We start from the raw sequence: 18,286 nt of genomic DNA, 5'->3' as shown, positions 1-18,286 counted from the left end.
ACTGCCTTAAAATTTATGAACGACTGGGTGTTTAAGGTTCGCGATTTGTCGTGTTATCTGGCTGTATAGCGAATAAAAAAATACAATTACTTTACTATGCTAGTAACAATTTTTTTTAATTTAGGGCCCCTTAGGCTACATGCCCTGCAATAGCTTAATCCGGCAATGCGTATTGTACACTGTAGATAGACTAATATTCTAGAAAGTAATGCAAGTTTGTGTTGAGTGTTGATTCTGCAGCAGCAGCAAGCCTTGGTTTGAAGTTTAGTGCCAGCATTTGTCAGCCCTAAAGAATCCTAAAAAACGTGAACGTGATTTCCGCGCGTTGAGCAGCGTCTGCAGGGCATGTCCAGATGTGCGCCACCCGGTGTGGAGAGGATGCAGCTGAAGGGACTTCAGCAGTAGTTCTGCGACAGCTTTCTGGGGTCCGCTCGGTGACCTCACTCCACCGGCCGCGGGATCTCCAAACGGAAACGTCGTAAACGTCGTCGTCAACAACGTCGTCAACGTTGGTGCCAACGTCGTCATCAACATCGTCGTCGTCAACGTCGTCAAAGTCGTCATCGTCGTCATCGTCAACGTTGTCATCAACGTCGTCATCGTCGTCATCGTCAACGTTGTCATCAACGTCGTCATCGTCGCCGCATGAGGGGGGGGCACCAACGATTGCACGACTTCGGTACGATCGCGGAATCGAGACGTTTTTTTATTTGAACCCTCCAACGCACCTACCACACACACACACACCAATCAACCGGCGCGAAGACAAACGTTCCTCCTCCTCGGACTCTCTGTCGCGTGGCACAGTCCGCCGAGCGGTGCCACGGCCACCGTTTGCCTCGCTCTTGGGCTCTCGCGAGCCGCGCCGCCGTCCAGCCAAGCCGGGACATCGCGGGCCCGCAGGCCCACGACGCTCTTCCGCCGTCACAGGCGACGAGAGCTCGTCCCGAGCCACCACACCCCTCGCCCTGCTTGACCCCCCCCCCCCGGCCAGAACGAAATTTAAATGTGTGGGGGCCATCGTGCCGCGGTTTTGGTTCCGAGATGTGCCCACGTCTAAAAAAAAAAAGGTTTTTTTTTCTCTCACGCCTAAAAAAGTCAAATCTCCACAGAGTTACGAGGTCGATCCGCGCCTCGGGTTGTTGTGTTTTTTTCCCACAAGGCTGCGTGCGGAGGGGGGGGGGTGACCAAGTGAAGAAACCGCGGCAAAGTTGGAAGTTTATCGCAATGACGCCGTGTCAATCTAGCTCGGGTCAGCAAGACGAGCGGATGTTTCTCTCATTCCACCATGGGAGCCGCCACACGGTGCAACGCTTTGCACACGTTTACTTTTGTGTTGAGTTTGTTGTCCCTTCCCCGCACCTCCGATTAGCACGCTTGGCTACAAACGGTGCCCAAGAAGCTCGACACACATACGGGCGGACAAAGTGTGGTGTGCGCGCGCGTTGTATTCGCACTGTCGCACCTCGAAATGGCCGGACACATTCCCGCACCTCCGATTAGCACGGCTGGCCACGTACACACACGCGCAACGTACAAAGCGGTACACGCGTGTTCGCACTGCCACGTCTTGCAGCGGCCGGACACGTTCGCCAGCTCGCCTCTCCTCGGCCTCTCGGGCCGCTCATTCTTCATCGGGCTCGAGTGCGAGGGCCCGCGGCGACAGGTACTTGTGGTGCTTGTGGTGGTCGGCCTGCAGCTGGCGGAAGAGCTCGCGCAGGCCGTGCGAGGGCAGCGTGGCCGCCACCACGCGCGCGTCCTGCTCGCGGCACAGGTCCAGCACGGCATAGGCGCCCTCCGCCAGCGGGCGCCGCACCTCTGCGCGCAGGCTCGCCTGCGGTGGCAGCGACGGCGGTGGCAGGTGGAGGAGAAGGCATTAGATGGAGCAGCGGCGGCGGCCGCAGGAAATGCAGCGGAGGTAGACGCGGCGGGAGCAGATGCGGCAGGAGCCGATGCAGCAGTAGATGCGGGAAGAGTAGATGCAGGAGGAGTCGACATAGGAGTAGACGCAGCAGGAGCAGCAGGAGTACATGCAGCAGGAGCAGCAGATGAAGCATGAGTAGATGCAGCAGTAGAAGGAGGCATCAGACATAGCAACAGCAAGCTGAGAATTACTCGCCTGCGTGGCATGTGCAAATCAATAAATTCGTTTTTCTTTCTTTATCTATAAGCATAACGACCTGGGTAACGTCTCGCTCACCTTCTGCAGCTCCTGCACAAACTGCGCCGCCATGAAGCCCGCGAGAGCCGGGAACTCCTGGATGCGTGCCGCGACCTGCACGTACAAGCGCTCGGCCGTCTGGGCGCAGCTCGCCGCCAGCTCGGCCGCTTCACCGCCACCCGTGCCTGCCGCAGAGAGAGAGAAGGCGTCCAAACCCACAGGGCCTCGAAACCAACAGGGCCACGAATCTAACAGGGCCTCAAAACTCACAGGGCCTCAAAACCCACAGGGCCTCAAAACCCACAGGGCCTCGAAACCCACAGGGCCTCAAAACCCACAAGGCCTCGAAACCCACAGGGCCTCAAAACTCACAAGGCCTCGAAACCCACAGGGCCTCAAAACCCACAAGGCCTCGAAACCCACAGGGCCTCAAAACTCACAAGGCCTCGAAACCCACAAGGCCTCGAAACCCACAGGGCCTCGAAACCCACAGGGCCTCAAAACCCACAAGGCCTCGAAACCCACAGGGCCTCAAAACTCACAAGGCCTCGAAACTCACAGGGCCAGGAAAACCCACAGGGCATCAAAACCCACAGGGCTTCAAAACCCACAGGGCTTCAAAACCCACAGGGCTTCAAAACCCACAGGGCTTCCACAGTCACAGGGCTTCAAAACCCACAGGGCTTCAAAACACACAGGGCTTCAAAACCCACAGGGCTTCAAAACCCACAGGGCTTCCACAGTCACAGGGCTTCAAAACCCACAGGGCTTCAAAACACACAGGGCTTCGACTCTCACAGGGCCTCAAAACCCACAGAGCCTCTGAACCCACAGGGCCTCGAAACCCACAGGGCCTCAGAACCCACAGGGCCTCACAGAGCGCATGGGAGTGTTACTACACAAGGCATGACACTAAAGTACGCCTCCTATTCTCGTCCCTCTCAGTAATGTTCCATTGAACTTATGAGATTTTAGAGACTTATTTACATCCTTTTCTATAGACCTGCACCAACGTTAAAACCGGGCCATCATGGTACAAAGGTGCATGAGCGTCCCCTAATGTAACCATTTTCAATCACGGCAGTTGTGAATAATCATTGTAACAAAACAAAAAAACCTTAAAAATACATTGTTTGGCAATTATGGCGGTGGTGTACGAAAAAAGAAGAAGAAAAAAGACGCCCCACGACATGGGTCAACAGCGGTGGCTTAAAATCGTCACGGCGTTGGCGAGGATAGCCACGACACCGCCCCCCCCAAAGAGAAGACGGTCAAACGCAGCAGCGTGGTTACCCTTGTCGCCGTCTCCCCGGAGCCGTCCCTCGTGCATGGCGGAGCGCACGAGTTTGTGGAAGCAGCCAAGGAAGGCGGGGGCCGCTCTCAGCATCACCTGACGGGCGCGGGAGGATCGGAGGGTCGGAGTAGGGAGGGTTTTTTTTTTATTTTTGTTAACGGGCAATACATCACAGGTGGGGCGACGATGAGTTTAGTGCGGCGTGCGTGCGGTGTCACCTCCCCCCCCTTTGTCATAATAGCCTCTCCATGTCTTTATACGCGAGGATTGTGTTTCACGACAGAGGCACAGGGGCCCCGTGTGTATGCGAGTTGACGAGTCCGAGTCTCGCTCATTTTGTTGGAATGCCCCCGGACAAATTGCAACCATCACCACCATCATAACCACTACCACCATAACCACTATAACCATCACCATCCCCACCACCACCACCATAACCACCACCACCATATCCACTAAACCATAACCACCACCATAACCACCACCACGATAACCACTACCACCATCACCATTCCCACCACCACCACTACCACCATAACCACAACCACCATAACCACTATAATCATCACCATCACCACCACCACCACCACCATAACCACCACCACCATAACCACTATAACCATCACCATCCCCAACATCACCATCCCCACCACCACCATCCCCACCACTACCACCATAACCACTACCACCACCATCATAAGCACTACCAAAATAACGATCACCACGATCACCACTGCCACCGCCCTCACCTGCGGGTGCATCTGCATGATGGCGAAGAGCAGCTCGTGGCAGGCGTGGAACATCTCGTGGTGGCGCGCGGGCGTCAGCCGCTCCAGCGGCGCCGCCAGCACGGCCTGCATGGCCAGGGCGGCCGGCCCGTGGGGGCCCACTGGACGCGGCCCGTGGGCCCCTCCCCGCGGGGGGGGGCCGCTCTCGATCGGTGTCTCCTCCTCCTCCGCCGCCGTCGTCATCGTCATCGCCGTCGTTGCCGCGACGTCCCAGTGGCCCCCGCGCGCGAGCAGCGTCGCGGCGCAGTCGAGCGCGGCGAGCACCGGCGCGTGGGCCTCGCCCGCCAGCCAGCGCGGAGCCTCCCGCGTCACCGTCTGCCGAGAGGAGGCAATGAAGGCGCAGCCCCTGCAACTGCCGGCTCGCGCAGCTGCTGCTGGCGATGCGTTTACACCCTTAAGGTGCCTCCCGCCCCCCCATCATTTCCAATTATTCTTATGGGGAAAAATTCCCCACTGGGCGCCGTTCCGGTCCCTAATCCTGACCCCCTGTACATGTTCCCTCGTATCTCAACTAAAAAGGTAAATGTGCAAACCCGGATATTTTGAGGGAACTCTGGAAGGTAAATTGACCTACTCCTCCATGCTGGTCACCGGCCGTCTCTGAAGACGAGGGTGGCGACCCAAGCTTGGCCCCGCCACACGTGAGCCGCCGATCGACTCGTCGCCGCTACCAGGGTGCGGTGCTCACCACGATGGCGGAGAGGAAGCGGGGGGCGGCCCCCCAAAAGGCGTCGCAGGGCCCCCCCTCGAGGTCGGCGAGCGCGAGCAGCTGGCAGAGACGCAGGGCGGAGACGGCCTCCTGCACGGGGACGGGAGTGGGAAACCGGTGAAGGTAAGAGGCCCGACAAACCCACTTCTTTAGAGCCGCTATTTGCGTTTTAGTTTGTCGTCCCGCACCTCCGATTAGCGCGGTTGGTCACGTGCGTGCGGGCGTCGCTAACCGCTGGCGCCCGCTAACCGTGTGCGGGCGCCGCTACCTGCGTGCGGGCGCCCTGCAGCCGCTGAGCGGAGAGCGCGCCGAGGAGTTCGAGCAGCAGCACCCGGAGCTGCTCCGCACCGCACGCCGCCGCCAGTGGAGCGCCCAGCGCCGACAGCTGGGGCCGCAGCGCCGAGAACTCCTCCCGCGTCACGCCGGGGGCTGCCACGGTCCGCGGGGGGGCACGGCGAGGGGAGGCATGGGCAGCGGGGGGGGGCGCGGGACGGACACACAGACGGGTGGGAAACTATGTTAGGCGAGTAACAATGCATCGACTTGCCAGATTAATTATCAGCGGTTTAGCTCACATTGCACTGCATTGTAGGTTCATTTCAATAATCTTTATGCAACTAGAACATTCATCGCGCTATGACGGTGAACAAACTGTACGATACAAACGGGATCGAGATGTAAAACTAAAACACAAGTGACCGATTCACCCAACATCGGCGGCGAGTGAAACGCGACCTCGCAGGTGACCCCGTGGTGACCCCGCAGTGACCTCAGCCGCGCCACCGCCACCCCCCCCTCACCGTGACTCTCTCCCCTTCCCCAATCCACCCACACGGCACGGCCAAACAAACCCCACGACGGACAGGGCACGGGGGGAAGGAGGCTGCGATCCAACAGTAGACTTGCGGATGGGGCCGCGAACCGTCTAGACCCGACCCCTCCCCGGACCGGCGCCTCACCGGCCAGCAGGTCAACGAGCGCCGAGAAGAGCGCCGGCGCCGTCGCCTCCGCCACTCCGCCCCCCCGCTCCCCAGCAGCCCCCCGCAGCAGGAGCCGCAGGAACCCGGCGTGGGAGGCGACGCGGCGCCGGGCGTCCTCGCCGCCCTCGTACGAGCGAAGGCGGCGCGCGACGCGCTCGAACACGCGCGCGTACACCGCACCGTGCCGCAACCCCTCCGTCGCGTCGCCGCCCGGCGCCAGCAGCTCGGCCTCCAGCAGCACGGCGGCCGGGACCACGAGCAGCTCCAGCTTCTCGTCGGTGGCGTCGACGCCGGCGGAGTCGTCGGCGTCGAGGAGGCCCCCCACCGCGGCGGCCGCGGCGGCCATCACGGCGTCGAGCTCCGTGGTGTACGAGCGGCGCCTCGCCGCCGCAGAGTCAGCCAGCGCCGCCTGCAAGAACGCCGTCGCCATCTCCAGCAGCGTGGAGGACGGCGCGGCGACGGCGGAGCGTCGGCGCCGCTTGACGCTCGGCGTCGCTGCGCGGCACCACCCGGCGCCGTCGGCCTGCGCCAGCAGGAACTCGGAGAACGCCCGCACGGCGAGCGGAGCGCCGCGGCGGCCGCGGGGCTGGGCGGCGATGGCGAGCAGCGCGGCACGGAACAGCCCCCGCACGGCGCGCCGGTGCTCCGTCTCGGCCGCCGCTCCGAAGGAGGCAGGCGCACGCGCCGGCGCGCAGCAGCGGCCGCGCCAGCGCCTCCAGCGTCTCGGCAGGACTCACGGCGCGGGGCGCGCCCGCCGCGCCCGTCCCCCCGCGCTGCAGCGCCACCAACAAGCGGCAGCAGCGGGTGAGTAGGCGGAGCGAGGCCTCGTCCGCGGGCGCCACGCTCGAGACGACGGCGAAGAGCGCGAGGAAGCAGCGCGCGGCAGTCCCGGGCGGTGCCGCGTCCAGGCGCTGCGCCGCCAGCGCGTCGAGCACGCGCTCCAGCGCGGCCAGGCGGGCGGGCGGGAGACGGGACGGCTCGGCGCCGGCGGCCGCCCTGCCCAACATGCCCCGCGCCACCTCGTCCAGCAGCGCCCAAGTGGCGGCGCGCGCCGGCGGCGCGTCCTCCGCGTCGACGTCTCCGTCGTCCCGGTGAGGCCTCACGTAGGCCGCCTTCCGCGCGGCCGCGCTCGCCTCCGCGGCCCAAGGTAGGTCCCGGCGGGCGAGGGCCGGCAGCAGCGACGACGGCGGCGTCCCCTCCCGCCTGGCGCCGTCGTCGTCGCCAGCGCCCAGGGCCTCGGCCGCTCGGGCCACGAGCGCGGTCACCACGGCGGCCTGCGCGGCGCCCAGCTCGGGCAGCAGCGGCCCGCGGAGCAGGGCCCACGCCAGTGCCCGCGGCGTCGCCCCGCCGGCGTCGCCCGCTCCCTCGTCGTCCGGCGAGGCGAGCGCGGCGTCCGTAACGGCGTCGGCGACGGCCTGCACGTCGCCGGGCACCAGGTGGGGCAGCAGCAGCGGGAGGTGGCCGAGCACGAGGCGCCAGTGCGCGGCGGCGCGTGACACCTCGTCCACCGAGGCCAACTCTCCGTCCCACGGCGCCTGCCGCGCACCGTCCGCCCACGGCAGCCAGCCGCACGGCGAGATGGGCGGCGCGCCGCAGGCCGCGGGCGTAGCCGCGAGAACCGGCGTCGGCGCGCCGCAGCGACAGCGCTCGCACCTTCTGCACGCTCAGCGTCGCCAGCAGGAACCGCGCCCGGCCGCTCGCGCCGTCGCCGCCGCCGCTTCGGCGCAGAGGCCTGGTGAGCTCGCGCCAAACCCGCGCCGGCACGGCGGGCGCCAGGCAGCGGAAGTCGTACGTGCCCACCGATGCATTGGCGGCAAAACCGCCGTCGTCGCCGCCGTCGTCTCCGCCGTCATTTATGGTTTCGGCGCCGCCCCCCGCGACAGCACCGGTGGCGGCACCGGCGCCGGCGTCCCTACCGGGCGACCGGTACCGGGGGCAGTTGAGTTGGAAGCAGAGGTCGAGCTCGGCCCACGTGTGCGCCAGCGTCAGGGCGGCCTCGAGGGCGGGCGCCGTCTCCCCCCCGGCGCCGCCCTCCGCGCGGCACAGCAGGAGCAGCGGGGCGAGCGCCTCGCGCAGCGTCGCCTCCATGAGCCGCGTGGCCCGCGCCACGGCCGGCGCCGGCCACGAGGCGTCCGGCGAACGCGCCCGGAAGAGCACGGCGTGGAGGAGCAGCGCCACCGACGGCAGCGGCCGGGCCCAGCGGGGGCCGCCCCGCGCCGGCGCGCCGGGGGGCGGCAGCCTGGAGCGGACGGCCTCCAGCGCCAGTTCCCACACGTCGGCCGCCTGCCCCGCGGGAAGCTCGGCGAGGCACTCCGACAGCTTGTCCCCCAGAGCGGCGCTGACCAGGCGCGACGGGGAGCCGCGCGGGCTCCCGTCGTCGTCGCCGTTGTCGTCGTCGCGACACAGCGAGGAGAAGGCGGCCCCCAGCGGCTTGGCGAGCTGGCGCAGCTTGGCGTAGGTGGCGAGCAGCGCGCACAGCAGGGCGTCGCGGGCCTTGCGTCCGCGCGGCTCTGGCGGCTCGGGGCCGAGCCACGCGACGGACACCAACGCCTTGGGGACGGGAGGAGAAGGGCGGTCAGAGCCGCAGATACCCCCCTCCCCCCACCTCCGCGTTCGGAGGGCGCGAGATGCAACTTTGTCACGGCGGTCACCTGCAGGTGCGGCTCCAGGATGAGGTGGTTGAGGCCCAGCAGCGAGCGCAGGCAGCGGTGCCACGCGGGCAGCGCCGGGCTGGGGCGCGCCAGCAGCGCCGCCGCCAGGCGCTCGTAAAACGCGAACTGGAGCGCGCCGTGCTGGATGCGGTCGACGGCGACGTTGTAGACGTCCGCCGCGGCGACGGCGCTCAGCAGCTGGTCCAGCGCCAGCAGAGTGTGACGGGAGCCTTCACGGGGTGCAGGGGGGGGTGGGAGAGAGGGAGGCGTCAAGAACGGTCGGGTCGATTCCGTTCCGCATCGAAGCCAATCGATTTACTAGGCAAAACACGGGGACACCCTCCACTTATGGACAAGTTAGGTTCCAGAGGTTCTGTTAGTAAATCGATTTGTTCGTAAGTTCAACTTTACTCCTGTAGATTCCAAACATGTTGTACGGCGTGTACACTAACGGCTTTAAAAGTTGTACAATCTCACGTTCTGCAGATGTAGATGCCACCACCGCCATCTATTGCGCGGCGGTTTAACTTACGAGTCTCGGTCCGAACAGGCAACTTGACATACGGACCAGGTTTGTTCGCATCTCTGAAAGTTCATACGTCAAATGTTCACAAGAGTCCCTGTGTAGCGTAACTGTACGAGAGAGCCGGAAAAATAACGCAACGCAAACGCGGTGACAGAGAAAGACACGAAGGATCGACCCTTGGGCCAAATCGCGACCCCGCTTCGCGTGCCGTCCATGTTGCGCTCGCTGCAGCGCTGGTGAACGGTTAACGTGCCTGGACGGTGAACAGGTCCGCTCGCGCTTTCGCTCCTCCTTGACTCAGTGTCCACATCTCGGCTAGTAAACGGGTTACTTTTAAGCCAGATCACTAGCCGACACGCTTCCTACTCCTCACTGCCCACTCGATTTAAGTTCGCAATAAGTACACTTTCACCGGCCAATCCTCCCATCAACTAACCTCACCAACGTGACGACACGGCTGTATTGCCCATCACAACATTTCTCTATTCTTGCGGCTCAGCACGCCACAAACTTCCCCGCCGGTGGCTAGGAGATGATGTTAACTACCTCGCCGGATACACAGGAGGTCGTGGATTTGATCCCGACCATGACGCCTGCTGGATATTTGGAGTGTGCGTGTCTCTCTCTCTCATCATCATCACGGTGGCTCGGAGATGTTAACTATCTCGCCTGGAATACAGCAGGCCATGGGTTCGATCCCGACCCTGACGCCTGCTGTTTATTTGGAGTTGGCATCTTCGCTCTCCCTAAAAACAACGAAAACCACCGAATCGCCGGTGCCTCTCACCCAACGCGTCGATGTTCGACGCGGCGCCCGTCCCCTCCGCCTCCTCTTCCCCCGCCACCGCGGCGGCGGCGTCTCCCGGCTCCACGCCGAGCGCCGCCACCATCCGGCGCAGCGCTCGGAAGCACAGCATGGCAGCCGAGTCCGACGAACCACCGTACGCCTCCAGCAGCTGTCGGTAGAGCAAGGGGACGGCTCCGCACGGCACGGGATCGACGTCGTCGGCCGCCGAGGCTCCGTCCCAGCCCGTCACGCCCGGCGAGCTCACCACGTCCAGGATCGTCCGCAGCTGGGAAAAAAACCCCGACGGGAAGAGAGCGGGAGGGCAGGGGTAGGCAATGAGGTCGAGAGGTCACAGGTCGGAGGTCGAGAGGTCACAGGTCGGGGGCCGCGAGTCCCGGCCTCCGCAGGCTGACGTGGAGCCGGCCCGTGGGACGGTGGCAAACAACGGCGATGACGCGACAGCTTTGCGATTCCTAACAAGTTGTAATTCCCGTGCGATTGTCATCCGAGATGTCGATGCTGTGGGCAGCAGAGGTTGGTGCGGCAATACCCCCAGGGTAGAAAAAAAGTGAGCACCACCTTTGTCTTAAGTCAACCAACGGTGGCCATCCAAACATAACATGCCCATCCCGGCGACGTGGAGGTTCCGGTTCAACACAGGGGCTCTCACGCACACCTACGTACGCCTCCAAGCTACAGCTGGGGGGTGCGCGTGGCGGCGCTTACCGGTGCGAGCCCGGAGGACGATTTCCGGTGCCGCTCCTTGCTGCCCCCCGCGGCGTCCGGCCGGGGGGGCAGCAGCTCGTCGCGGTACGAGGGCAGCAGGTCGGCGTGGAAAAGCGCGGCGGCTACGGCGGCCTCCAGACGGGAGCGGATGTCCCGGGCGACCGGGGCCCGGGTGCCAGCGTGGGCCTCCCCGGCCGAGGGGTCGCTGCGGGGACGGATCGTCGTCGTCATCAACTTGTACGTACGTACGTTTAACCTTGTAAGTATTTTTTCTGTCTTATTGTTTTGATCACAACTCGACGCAAGCCGCGGCCGCTGGATATTCCCACAAAAGCGAGATTGACATCTCATGTTATTTATCCGGCGAGGCGAGAGTTGGGGAGAGGTGGGGGCCCCGGTCGTACCGTGGCAAGGTGGGGGGCGGTTCCTGGGCCGCCCCGAGCGCCGCGATGCCGCCCTCCGACAGCAGCAGGTGGCGGAGCACAATGGCGGGGCCCAGCAGCTGCCCCGTGAGCAGGCGGAAGACGCGCTGCGGGTTCACCTGCTGCCTCTGCGTGGCCGCGTACAGCGCCATCGTCTGCGACAGCACCTGCCCGCGAGGACGGCGAGGGGAGACGCGGTTCTAGGGCATCGCGTTGCGGGGGGGGTCGGCGCACGCGCGGGTACCGTCCGACGGGACGGGGAGAAATAACGTGTTCCGAATTGCGATTCCTTAACGGACGCGCTTGCATCGACGGCGAGCTGAATAAGTATCGTTAGACCGTCGCTTTGAAAAACAACGCGGAGAAAACTGTTTTGCTATCACGCTGCTGCTGCTAGAATGCATTCTGGGTAGCTTCCTTCCCATCTCACCTCCCACCCTTTCCCTCTCGTTTTTTCAGAGACGTTTTAAACTAATAAAGACTAAGATCCACTCTCGTTAAAACATCTAATTTAATTAGATACAGGCTTGAGTGTCCCAACTTGTCTTTTTATTGGTCATTGATTTTTTTTACCAAGATCAAAGTTCAAAGGCTCTCCGCGCAGCTCATCAACAATACCATCCGGTCAGAATGAGCCCTTAGTCGACTCTGTGTGACAGATATTACTCAAAGTAGGTCCCGTGACAGACAGGCTCACTCACAAAGGGACAAGTTACTTATCCATATAGTGTAGATAAAAGGTCAAGAGGTCATGATAGCCAATACAAGTGATGTCCTCACACCTCACCGTCTGCCACATTCCGTAGCTGTTGCACACACGAGAGAACCGACCCTCCGAGTGTCCGCCCACGTTATCCCACCATCAGGCTTTAGGCCTTTCCCGTGGCCTCAGCAAACATCTGGGTGCCACTCCAATGTCCCTCTCGGTCACCTGCCCTCCTCCATCTAAAAACACCAATCACAATGCCCTCCCTGCCACGATCTCTTCGGATCGTCCCAAGTTCCTTAACTCGGCAACGCGCCCAACGCGACACCCAAGCCTGGGGCAGCAACGGCCAAGGCGACGGTGCGGCAGCCGAGCCTGGTGCCGACGCGTCGGGTGCGTGCAGCGAATCCGCCCGCGGCCAAACTCCGGCGAGACCTGGAGAAGCGAAGCGACGGACGGAGAGTCGGACGAGGAGACGGGAGCTGCCCCTCCCCGCCGCGCTCCCTCCTCCCTGGACGCCGACGGCGCCGGCGGGAGCAGGGAGCGGCACGCCATCGTGAGCAGCGCCCGCAGCAGCCGCGCCAGCAGCTCCAGCTTGGCGGCCAGGATGGTGCGGAGCGGCGGCGTGCGCAGGATGTCTTGGAAACACGCGAGGAGCGTCGCAGGGCTCGGGGTCTCCAGCTCCGCACCGTCAGCGCCGGCGCCGGCGCCCTCCGCCCGGAGGCCCGCCAGCTCGCACAGCCGCTCCACCAGCATCTGCGCAGAGCAACTCGGCTCGTTTCGTTCCACCGTTCTCGGACCGGCTCAGATATCGCTCGCCGCCGCTGTCGGTTGCGGCTGGGAATTTAATGAAGGTCGGTGGGGGGGAGGGGGTGGTGGCGGGGGGTGGTCATAGCACAGCCACCCCCAACAGCTGTGCTGTCGATTCGTATGACACATCACATCGGATGAGTGTCTCGGAGAGTGTTAAACTACTTGCTGTACTGCCAGCTACAGTAGCGCCTGACTATCGACTGGAGAGTTGTGAATTCAAACCGTTTGCCCAGGGGTTGTAAATAAATCAAAGCAATGCATTGTGGGAATTCAGTAGTGGTCATTGGCAGCGCCCTTGCACAACTGCACTTTAGAAGAGGGGCAAGCTGTTATTCTTTTATTTTCTACTTACGTCCTGCGAGGACGTAAAGACAAGCGAAACTTATCGAAGAGTGAAGCTGCATCCGTGGCGAGTCTCTTCACCGAGCGATCTACTCCCCCCCCCCCCACCCCGTTGTGTCACCGAGAGGGCGAGCGCGGGGGCAGTCAGCTGACCTGCGCGACGGGCGCTCGAAGAGACACGGGCCGGCCCTCGCCCCGCACACGGGCGCTGCCCAGCACCTCTCCCAGGAAGGCCCAGAGCTGCGTCGCGACGCCGGGGTCAAGCACCAGCTTGCGCGAGTAGTACGACGACAGCGAGTTGCACGCCCAGTCCAGCAGCAGCTGTCGGTCCGCAACGCCGCCGGGAGAGCGCATCGCATCGTAAGGGACACGCGCGGTGCATCTCTCCTGACTCACCGTGTCCGTGTCAAGTTCCCCACAGCTTTTGGCCTCCGTGCTAAGCGTGATGTGGCGAGATGTTAACGACCTCGTCTGGTATGCAGGTCGTGGGTTCGTGACCCCGACCCTGACGCCTGTATGTTTGGAGTTTGCATGTTTTCCCCGTGGTCACGTGGAATTTTCTCCGGGTGCTCAGGTTTTATCCCTCCACATTTAGAAACATGCGTTTTGTGTATTAGGCTGCTATAAATGTCCACGTGGTAAGCCACTCCATTGGGCTATCATTTGTGGCAAGGCCGCTTCTGAAAAATTGTTATATAGCTCAGCGGGCCTTACCTGGTAAAATATACAAAAATTGTTCCTAGTTTTAGGCTCAGGCAAGTGCTGCGACAGACAGACCGACTCGTGGATTGGCAAATTAGGTTTCTTAAACTGTAGGCAACACAGCATCGCGATGCTAACATCGCAAAGCCCAAAGGCAGTATCCAGCTCCGCCACAGGTAACTCTCGCTTACCAGTGGAGGGATTATCCGGGTTACGGATTAACTGTGCAACGGATTAACCGTGCTTCGGGAACAATAACATATATTTATATACCGGTTTTAATTAGTCGCTGCTTTTCACTCATTCAGTGCCCACATAACCAAATGTTCCAGCAAGTAAACAGATTATAAAGCGATGAGCGGCGGTAATAAAACAGACAACACATTTACATGAGTTGCTCACTATTCGTGTACTTGATTTATCTGGGCCACCCCTCCTTCCCATTTACGCTACCCAGGGTGTACGAATGTACGCACCATACGTAACCAACCGTGAAATTCAGAGGTGCGATGAAAAGACAACAAACTAAACTCAAAAAGCAGTTCGAAAGTAAAAAGTTTCCAATTTAGTTTAAAAGTGCATAACTCCAGTGGCTTCCTAATAATCGGAAGAGCGTTCCAGACGGCCGCAGAAGCGCATCCAAAAGCGCCGCGCGACAGAGGTCGCAACCGAGTACCCGATACCCGTACCCTACCCGATACCCAGCTACCCGTACCCGGCCGGGTACCCATTTGCGACCCTGGTGCGGCCGGGTACGGGTACGGGTAGGCCGTGAGTCACTGGTGAGTAACCGTTTGTCACTCATTTCGGGTAGGGTACGGGTAGCGTACGGGTACCCGTACCCGGCCAAAAGCCGCCGGCGCTGCGAGGACGACCGGAGTTTGCGCGATGGTTTATTGCGCGATGGGTGGACCGACCATCCCTAGAGTCCACTCTTTTACACATCCTCGACTTTTTCTCCACCTGTGTGCCTCCCCTTCCATCCCGTGGCACCTCTCCGCACGTGCCCTCCTCCTCCTGCCGACCACCCCCCCCCCAATCCGTCTCCGATTCGGCCATCCTCCGGTACCTGTTCCTTGTTGGGCAGGAGGCAGCGTGGGGAACTCCATGCGGCGCGGGCCAGCTTCAGTTTCTCGGGCCACGGCGTGCGGCTGCCCTTGAGCGTGGCCGGGATGGTCGCGTAAACGCCTGCGCTCTCCATGGCTCGCTCCGCCGCTCCGGGGCTACTGCTCGTAGAGCGACGGCGACGACAACAGCAACAACGACAGCAACAACATCAATAACAGCAGCAACAACAGCAATAACAATAACAGCAGCAACAACATCAATAACAGCAGCAACAACAGCAATAACAGCAGCAGCAACAACATCAATAACAGCAGCAGCAACAACAACAGCAATAACAGTAGCAACACAGCAGCAGAAATAACAACAGTAGCAGCAACAACAGCAACAACAGTAGCAATAACAACAGCAGCAAGAACAGCAGCAGCAACAACAGCAACAGCAGCAGCAATAACAACAGCAGCAATAACAACAGCAGCAACAACAACAGCAACAGCAGCAGCAATAACAACAGCAGCAAGAACAGCAGCAGCAACAACAGCAACAGCAATAACAACAGCAGCAACAACAGCAGCAATAACAACAACAGCAGCAGCAGCAACAACAGAAACAACAGCAGCAATAACAACAGCAGCAAGAACAGCAGCAGCAACAACAGAAACAACAGCAGCAATAACAACAGCAGCAACAACAGCAGCAGCAACAACAGCAATAACAGCAGCAGCAACAACAACAACAGCAGCAATAACAGCAGCAGCAACAACAGCAGCAATAACAACAACAGCAACAGCAGCAGCAATAACAACAGCAGCAACAACAGCAGCAATAACAGCAGCAGCAACAACAACAACAGCAGCAATAACAGCAGCAGCAACAACAACAGCAGCAATAACAGCAGCAAGAACAACGGCAGCAGCAACAACAGCAGCAACAACAGCAGCAAGAACAACAGCAGCAGCAACAACAACAACAGCAGCAGCAGAAACAGCAACAGCGCGTTTAGCCGGGGAAGGTGTGGCAAGGCGCGCTTGTGGTTCAGGCAGCTTCTACCTCCGCTCCATTCCCCCGGCACCCGATGTTCAGAACGATGGGCTGAGCATAACCAGCAACGTACCGCGCTTAAGAAGACTCCCAACTTGAGGGGTGGTGCGAGGCGGCTCTGAGACGGTTCCAGCACGCGGGTTGGGGGACCGCGTCTCTGCAGACCCGTAAAGGTGCTCTATCCCCAACGCGTGCACGGAGACTTATCTCCCGTTACTCCTGTTAATATTAAACAACATTTTGTTTTTTTCTTCTTCGTTCTTTCGGTAAAGTCACGTAGAAGGAAAATAATGAAATAAAAATAATAAAACATAATAAAATGTTTTATTTTTGTATTTCCCTTCTACGTGACTTTACCGAAAGAACCAAGAAGATGAATCCCTGCAGTCACGAAAGCTTTAAATCGAAAAATTAGTTTACCATCCCGATGGAGACTTTCCCGTTACGACATCAGAAGACGCAAACGCCGTGGTCACTTTCCAAAGGCGTTTTCGCTCATCGCATCTCTCGTGCGTTCGCCGTTGTGGTCATTTCCACTGCAATACGTTGGAGGCGAAAGGGCCTCCTCCACTAGACGGAGGTCTAGGGCCAACTACTCTCCTACGCTGGCCATAACGCCTTTGAAAGGGGAGGCAAGTACCCACAACTTTACCCCCCCCCCCCCCCACACACACTGCCGATTCACCCATAAAGAGAACTGCTGGCGGGCTGCGAGATAGAACCGGCAAACATCTCGCGTGCACGTCCACTGCGTTAACCGTTGCAGCATCCTGAGCTACATCCAATATCGTCACGAACGAAAGGTTAGTGCCGGTTAATAACAGAGAGCAGTAACAACATTTGCAAGCGCGGTCTTAAATTTAGGCAACCGGTTTCAAGCGTCCACACATTTCCAGCGTCAAAACCCCTCTCCCGTGGCATACACGTACCGTCGTCCAGTAAAGTATGTTTTGTTTGTTGTTGTTGCTGCACTTTTAAACTTTAAAAAAACCCAGAGGCCTACGGCGAGTGAGAGCGAATCACCACGTGGCCACCCAAAGCCACGTGCGGAGCTCCCCACGGCGCCGGCCTCGCTCCCTTCCGCTTCCGGGTCCGAGTCGGGCGGGGGGGGTGCGTTCGTAAACTCCAAGCGGTTCGGAAATTAATTTTGATTTAAAGCTTTCGTGACTGCAGGGATTCATATTCTTAGTTATTTCGGTAAAGTCACATAGAAGGGAAATAATAAAATAATATAAATATAAAACAATAAAAATTATCACGACTGTTTCGACTGCAACACAAGCTATCATCATCAGGTGTGAAATCCACAGCAAGAAAATTTGAAAAAAGTGTGTATATATCCTATACTTGAACATTGCCACAATAGAGGATTTGCTATCGAGTTGAGAAAACATTGAAAAGTTACTAATATATATTTTGCCATACGCTTTGTTATAAAGGGGTTACGAAACTGACCCGCCCCTGCTGGACATCTGATTCCTCCAGCAGCCTAAATAATGATGCTGGTAATATTATCAGCTCTTCATTCATTGAAATAGATGGAAAAAAGTAAATATTTGTACTTTTATGGGAGCCAAAAATCGGATACGTTGAGGTTGTTGCATTTATTGTATGAATAAAGCAAATTGTGACTTAAAAGGAGTTGTTTTCTACGTTTTTTTTTATTTTGCACTTGTTTTAAGTTGTCAATGGGCTCATATTGCTTAAGCAAATGCGGGCTATTGTATGACACTTAAAAACATCGGTGAGTATATGCAGCTGTAAATTCATGAGCTGCATTAGCAGGACATTTATTCCGAATGAATTGAATACAATTGAAAAAAAAACACATCACAGGCAAGCGTCGGCAATAGAACCTCAAAAAATTCAACAGATTGCTTCAAAAACATGTTTATTAACACCGAAACAACTCCAACGTGTGAAATAATGCACGAATGACACTAGTCATACATTTATACAAATCGTAACAGCAGCCGAAGCCTTCAAATCCAACAAAACGTTAAACTATTGTTAACAAATTATTAACACTTTCTCAACGCCCACAAATCAGGCAAAATTCAACTCGAGCCATCACTGGTGCTCACAACCACTGCTGGCGAAAGGGCCTCCACAAGACAGGAGGTCAAGAGCCAACTACTCTCACACGCTGGCCATAACGCATTTGGAAGGGGTAGAAAGGACCCACAACTTTACCCCCAACCTGCCGATCCACCTCTACATTACTGCTGGCGGACTGCTGGGAGATGGAACCGGCGTCTACTGTGCTAACCGTTACAACAGCAGCATCGAATGTTGCCACGAACGGAATGTTAGTGCTGGTTAATAGCAAACGGTAACAACATTTGCAAGTGTGGTCTCAATTAGGCACTTGGTTTCAAGCGTACGAAATATTTCCAGGTTCAACCTCGGTCCTGTAGCACACGTACCGTCCAGATTATAATAAAACCACAATACGAACGCACGTGCATTGATCTCTCTCCATCGTTGCCAAGTCGACAATGGTCACCCTCTATGGAGAGACGGCCGAATGTGGAATTTCCAGCACTGGCTCGAGATCCTCAAACAAGAAGAAC

The 18,286-nt window shown here is 59.0% G+C and overlaps 1 protein-coding gene across 1 annotated transcript; it reads right to left on the bottom strand.

Annotated features, from left to right (window-relative positions):
• Positions 1 to 690: 690 nt before the first annotated feature.
• On the bottom strand, positions 691 to 16,785 carry URB2 (URB2 ribosome biogenesis homolog). The gene is given in 18 exon segments (XM_061549801.1): positions 691 to 1,834; positions 2,201 to 2,346; positions 3,455 to 3,551; positions 4,205 to 4,558; positions 4,932 to 5,042; positions 5,221 to 5,381; positions 5,912 to 6,356; positions 6,358 to 7,589; positions 7,591 to 8,482; positions 8,584 to 8,813; positions 9,897 to 10,182; positions 10,623 to 10,827; positions 11,027 to 11,211; positions 12,186 to 12,506; positions 13,059 to 13,226; positions 14,677 to 14,833; positions 15,787 to 15,932; positions 16,643 to 16,785. Coding segments are annotated over 16 exon segments (5,175 nt in total). The 5' UTR covers positions 14,809 to 14,833; positions 15,787 to 15,932; positions 16,643 to 16,785; the 3' UTR covers positions 691 to 1,624.
• Positions 16,786 to 18,286: the final 1,501 nt, after the last annotated feature.

This window comes from Lethenteron reissneri, chromosome 11, assembly GCF_015708825.2.
Source record: "Lethenteron reissneri isolate LAM-NWPU_2019-01 chromosome 11, ASM1570882v1, whole genome shotgun sequence".
In the NCBI taxonomy this organism is placed as follows: domain Eukaryota; kingdom Metazoa; phylum Chordata; class Hyperoartia; order Petromyzontiformes; family Petromyzontidae; genus Lethenteron; species Lethenteron reissneri.
The sequence above is the reverse complement of the archived record's forward strand: the minus strand, read 5'-3'. Positions and strand labels throughout refer to the sequence as shown.